This window comes from Palaemon carinicauda, chromosome 24 (assembly GCF_036898095.1).
Source record: "Palaemon carinicauda isolate YSFRI2023 chromosome 24, ASM3689809v2, whole genome shotgun sequence".
Classification (NCBI taxonomy): Eukaryota; Metazoa; Arthropoda; class Malacostraca; order Decapoda; family Palaemonidae; genus Palaemon; species Palaemon carinicauda.
Window position 1 is genome coordinate 13,005,090 of NC_090748.1, and position 6,000 is coordinate 13,011,089.

The following is a 6,000-nucleotide window of genomic DNA, read 5'->3' on the forward strand; positions in this document are numbered from 1 at the left end:
AAATTAATCCCAGTTCTGCCAAACACAATACCCTCCCTGGAGTGGTGGCAGTGCCGGTCGAATACGCTCAAGGGGATGCCCTTCGCGACCGAGCCTCCCGAGATGCTCCTATTCACAGACGCCTCCAACGAGGGATGGGGAGCACATCTCCTCAACGAGACGGCGAGAGGAACCTGGACGGACGTGGAGAAAGGCCTACACATAAATGTCCTAGAGTTGAAGGCAGTCCAAAAAGCTTTTCTGCAGTTCATTGAACTACTAAGGGGAAACACTGTGGCGTTGATGTGCGACAATGCCACAGTAGTCGCGTACATAAAGAAGCAAGGAGGCCTCAAGTCAAGGGAGTTGTGCGATCTCGCCCTAGAGATCCTGGATTAGGCGGAGTCGAACCAGATAGTGTTATTGGCAAGGTTCATCCCTGGGAAGAACGTCCTAGCCGACGGTCTCAGCAGGATGGGTCAGATAGTGGGAACAGAGTGGTCCCTCCTCCCAGAAGTAGCCAGGCTCATCATTCAACGATGGGGTTCCCCTGTGATGGACCTCTTTGCAACCAGACTGAACGCACAACTCCCCGTGTTTTGTTCTCCTGTCCCAGACCCAAAGGCAGCCTTGGAGGATGCCTTTCAGCACAAATGGGACAACCTAGACGTGTACGCTTTTCCCCCCTTCACGTTGATCAGGCAAGGGCTCAACAGAGTAAGGGCTGCCCGAAACGTAAGGATGACTTTGGTAGCGCCCTGGTGGCCGGAGAGAGAGTGGTTCGCGGATCTAAAAGACCTGGCATGCCTTCCTCCATGGCCACTCCCCGACAGGCCAGATCTTCTACAACAACCACACTTTCTCAGGTTCCACGACAACCCACAGTCTCTACGCCTTCACGCCTGGAGACTATCGAGCGACTCCTGAGGAAGGAAGGATATTCGTCAGGAACTGCAGAAAAGATGTCGCGTTATCCGAGAAGCTCGTCGGCAGCGGTCTACCAAGCGAAATGGGCCTCTTTTACGAAGTGGTGTGCTTCAAAGAATATCAAGCCCCTCAAAGCCTCAGTCCCAGATATCGCAGACTTTCTAGTATATCTCAGAGACGAGGCGGGGATGTCAATCCCAGCTATAAAAGGAGTACGTGCAGCCTTGGGTCAAGTCTTCCCTCTGAAGGGCATCGACCTGGGCTCCTCTAGACACATCTCTATGCTTATCAGGAGCTTTGAACAAGCCTGCCCTCCTCAAACTGTTAGGGTGCCTCAGTGGGACTTGGCTAGGGTTCTGAAGATGTTAAGTAGCCCCCCGTTCAAACCGTTGAAAGATATTGTAGACAGGGATCTCACTCTCAAGACGGTCTTTTTGTTGGCCTTGGCCTCTGCGAAAAGAGTAGGAGAGATCCATGGGCTGTCTTACGACGTCTCTCATTCGAAGGGGTGGAGAGAAATCTCCCTCAAGTTCGTCCCTTCTTTCGTGGCAAAAACCCAGAACCCAGCAGTCTGGGATCCTAAGTTCGAGGGGTTCTCACTGCCAGCCATTCCTAAGACTGGGAATCCAGAGGATTTGAGGTTGTGCCCCGTCCGTGCCGTTAGGAAGTACCTTGAGAGGACTGCTCATCTCTGGCCGAGTATCAAGAGTCTTTTCGTCTCCACAGGTGTTACAAAGAAGCAGGTATCGAAGAATACCATCGCCTTTTGGTTGAGACAAGTTATTGCCAGGTCCTATAAGGAGGAGGGACTGGCCCTGCCAGGTACTCCTAGGCCCCATGACATTAGAGGCCTAAGCACTTCTTTAGCCTTTGAGAAGAACATGGCAGTGGGCCAGATCCTACGGGCGGGCACCTGGTCAAACCAGTCGACCTTTACTGCCCATTATCTCAAGGATTACTCAAGGAGGTCTTTGGACAGGTTTTCCATTGGGACAGTCATCTCCGCGCTCCAAGCGATTTAACGGTGAAGCCCCAGGTGCAATCGTGGATAGCAAAACCAGGAGACACAGGTTCGTTCTTTTTCACCCTAATCCCCGTTTTCCTATCCCTACCGGAGATAACCACACATATGTAACCAATGAAGAACACGTCTCTGCAACTTTGTCACTAGACTCAGCATCAGAAAATTTTTTAAAGGGTGAGTACTTAGACACTAACGTGAGCTCTTTGTGTAGTTTGCCCTACCGTTCCTTTTCCAGTTTTTATTTTATAGAGCCTAGTTCATATCTAGGTTACTTGTCGTCCGCTTAGCTGGGTCTGAAGGTCAGGAAGACACTCCCACCTCCTAAAGTGCAAGTCTCCTAAGAAAGTAGTTCGAGGTAAGTATCTTTGTTGGAACAAATCAAAAATTTCAAGTAATTTTTATTTTTCCTAACATACTTACCGAGAACTACTTTCGGGTAATGGCCCTCCCTACCTTCCCCGAGTACCTTTCTGCCCTTGCAGGGACTTTTTGCACCATCCGAGGAACTTACTGACTAGCGGGACCCAAGCTAACGCCGACCTAGCTCAGGTCTACCCTCAGGGCACGTTCTCCTTACTCCTGGGTTAGTCCTCCATAGAAAACGGACGTAGGGTATACTACACAAAACTCTGGTCGGTTGGGAGGAGATTACAGGTAACTCCTAAGAAAGTAGTTCTCGGTAAGTATGTTAGGAAAAATAAAAATTACTTAAAATTTTTGATATAAATATACATATATGTATATATATGTATATATATATATATATATATATATATATATATATATATATATATATATATATATATATAGTTGATTTTTTAATGTTATTATTATTAAAGAACAGTTCTTTCCATATTTGTCTAGTTAGTATGTATGATATGATATGATTGCCTAAGATTTATTTATGAAGTTACAATATAGGGGCTATACGTATTTGCTTAATCCATAGATTTCATTTTTTGGAGGAATAACAAGGCCCTCCTGTTTTTTTTAATGTCACATGACTCCTAATACAGAATATTATTTTCCAGTATCAAACAAACCTAGAAAAGGAATGGCAACAGCAAAACAGCGCCTGGGTAAAATCTTGAAGATTCATAAGATGCTCCATTAGCTAAGTTTCTTTGGGCTTTTACTGCACGTCCAAACAAGTAAGAAATTTAAACTAATTTTTCTCATTGGTATTGTCAGTTGTTGTTTTTGCATCTCCTAACTTCAGACCGTATGTCTACCAAGTATTTCAACTTTATGACAATAAGGACTGATTTGTTAAAGTACCTGTGTGCAATTTTACTTTTATCTGACTCATAAATAGGGAAATTGAATATAACTGGTGATGTGCATTTTGTGAATATTGTTTTGTTAATTTTTATGTAGGTTATTTACTTTTATGGTGTCTTGAGATGCAAAAAAAAAAAATGTAAATGCAATTTTATACTTGTTTCAGTGATATTTATTTATAATTTTACCCTTGCACTACTTGGTTAAGAAGATAGAATAGTATCATAGAGAAGGATAGAGATAGCTTTGTAGGCTAGATTACAGTCGTGTAGGTTTTTGTTATGTCAAATGTTGTTTTAAGGAAATTTTTATTTGAGATATATTTCTAAAGAAACAGCCTATTACATATCTTGTATTGGTTTGAAAAGTGGTTTTGAAAAGGAAAGGTTGTGGAATTTTGTCAAAATTTATGGATTATGTTGTATCAAAAAGTACTGTGAACTCTTGACGTAAGCAAAGTATTCCTGATACATTTGGGCTTGAAGTTATATTATTGCAGAATTTTCATTTTATAACTATTTACCATCTTCATATATATAACCTTATGTTCTGCTTATTTTGATTATTATGCTCTGAATAGAAAGCATAAACATGCTTTATTTTGAAATTATGCATACAGTACTTACAAACTTAAGAAAATATACCGTAATGGATATAAAAGACATGACATTTGGGGTTAAAAACACCAAATTTGAGTTGTTTATAAGATTTCAACACTTATAATCAGTATAATGGTTTTATGTATGGGATTCTTTTGACATTTTCTATGGTTGTTCTGGGTTTTATTCAGTTATGGATGTGCCATGTCAGGAACATATTTTCCTTTATGAGTTACGAGTTCTCTGTATGTGACAAAGTGTTTATTTTTGTACTAGAAATTTTAGGGTTTTCTTATGTTTGTCATGAAAATTTACTACATCTGAAACTTCCTATATCCACAGTAAATGAAATTTTTTGGTAGTTTGTTTAGACAGTAATGTTGTTGGTGAAAATTTGGTATTGAAAATAGAAAAAATTTGTTTTTCTATTCAGTTTGACAGATATATTAAAGGATCAGTTCTTCAGATGTGGTAACCAATTTATGTTAGCCTCTACATCCATTCAGCACTTGGCAGCCACATGCCTATTTGTAAGAGTTTAAATGGTGATTCAGTGTAAATTTGTATTTAGCCAGTCATTCTTTCAAGTTTAATACATTTTTAGCTATAATAAACATTAGTTGTGAAGATAACTTGAAAATGCTAAGACTATACAGATACTAGCAGGTTTTCAATATCAGAAAACTTCTTGGTATTTATGAAAGTACGAGAGGTACCACATTCCTTTTTATCTTGATTTTCTTCCTAAGGAAAGAAGGATACTCATTCCTTGAATTATGTGAAGCATTAACCAATTTGAAATATGTTGCATGTCTGGCCATGTGAGCGAAGGAAAGGAAAAGGCTATTAAAGGAATTAAGTTGCTTGCATCAGATGTAAGCAGTAGAATGAATTAATTCTTGTGAGTGGTGATATAGCAATGCTGAAATTTTTGATGTTCAGAAAATTGCAGACTTCATGATATAATAAAATCTAAATAAAATCAAGAGATCAACCCAATTATATGAGTGTGTTTCTTCAAATTCCATAAATCCATCCATCTGTTTTTCATTTCAAAGAATGCAACTTGACCTAATCTGAGAGTGCATGGAATGTAGGCCAACATTATCTGTTGACCGTGATATGACTGTTCTAATTTCATCCAAGAGTCATAAATTCTTGAATACAAATCTTTTACAGCAATATTGTTGAACTTAGGTATTTTCAGTTTGAAATATCACTAGGAATTAATTTAGGGACCAGAAGGAATTTCACTATGCCAGCCTTAACAGCCTTGCTAAAGCCTTGGTTTTGACCCTTAATATCTTCACATGGATACTAGCAGTGATTTTCATCTAGCTTTCTATTCTACAGGAATACGCACCTTTGGAATTCTTTGAATTTGAGCTCCAATTTAGTTGATCCATTTTATAATCATGAATGTTCACAACAGAGTGTTTTCTTTTTGAGATCTCTCGGTCTTGATGCAGCCTTGTTGCATGTCATACTCAGTTTTTGCTTAGTTATATTATCGTCCTCTTCAAAATAGACTTTTATGATAGATTGGTATCATTCTGAAGCTGAATAATTCTATTTTTTTTACATGTTAGAGAAAATATATTTTAAATATGAACTTCAAGTTAAAAAGAAAGACTTCTTTTATTTGCCCAAAAAAAAAAATTCTTTTCAAAAGAAAATTAAACAAACTACAGTGGAACCTCTACATACGTATGTCCTAACATACGAATTTTCCAACATCCGAAGTAAAATTCGACCAAATTTCTATCTCGACACCCGAAGTGTTGCTCCAACATACGAAGTAAATAATACGCGTACGCGTGGAATTTTCCCGAAAGCGTCAACCGTAGTTTCTTATTGATGCCGCTAGACGGCAGCACATCGGAGGGACGCCAATTGAGCGTCACCTTGATCAGTCCTCTCATCTCATGTGGTTGTTCTCTATTCGCTCAGTTATTAACAGTGCTTTTTTTATCTTACTTTTTCACGTATTGTTTTTGTGTTTCGTAATCATGTGTCCTAAAAAGCTTAGTTTCGGTTCAGGAAGTAGTAGTAGTGGTGAGAAAAGGAAGAAGTCAATGCTTTCATTAGAACTAAGGCAAGAAATAATAGAAAAGCATGAGCGAGGTGTGCGTGTTAGCGATCTGGCTAAACAACATGGCCGGAATATGTCTACGATCTCGATGATCCTAA

General features: G+C 39.6%; 1 protein-coding gene across 1 annotated transcript in view; it reads left to right on the forward strand.

Annotated features, from left to right (window-relative positions):
• Positions 1-4,812, forward strand: part of LOC137618087 (histone lysine demethylase PHF8-like) — a 210,306-nt gene extending 205,494 nt beyond the window's left edge. The window contains 1 exon segment of the mRNA XM_068348062.1: positions 2,962-4,812. Coding sequence (XP_068204163.1) covers positions 2,962-3,044 — 83 coding nt within the window. The 3' untranslated portion in view covers positions 3,045-4,812.
• Positions 4,813-6,000: the final 1,188 nt, after the last annotated feature.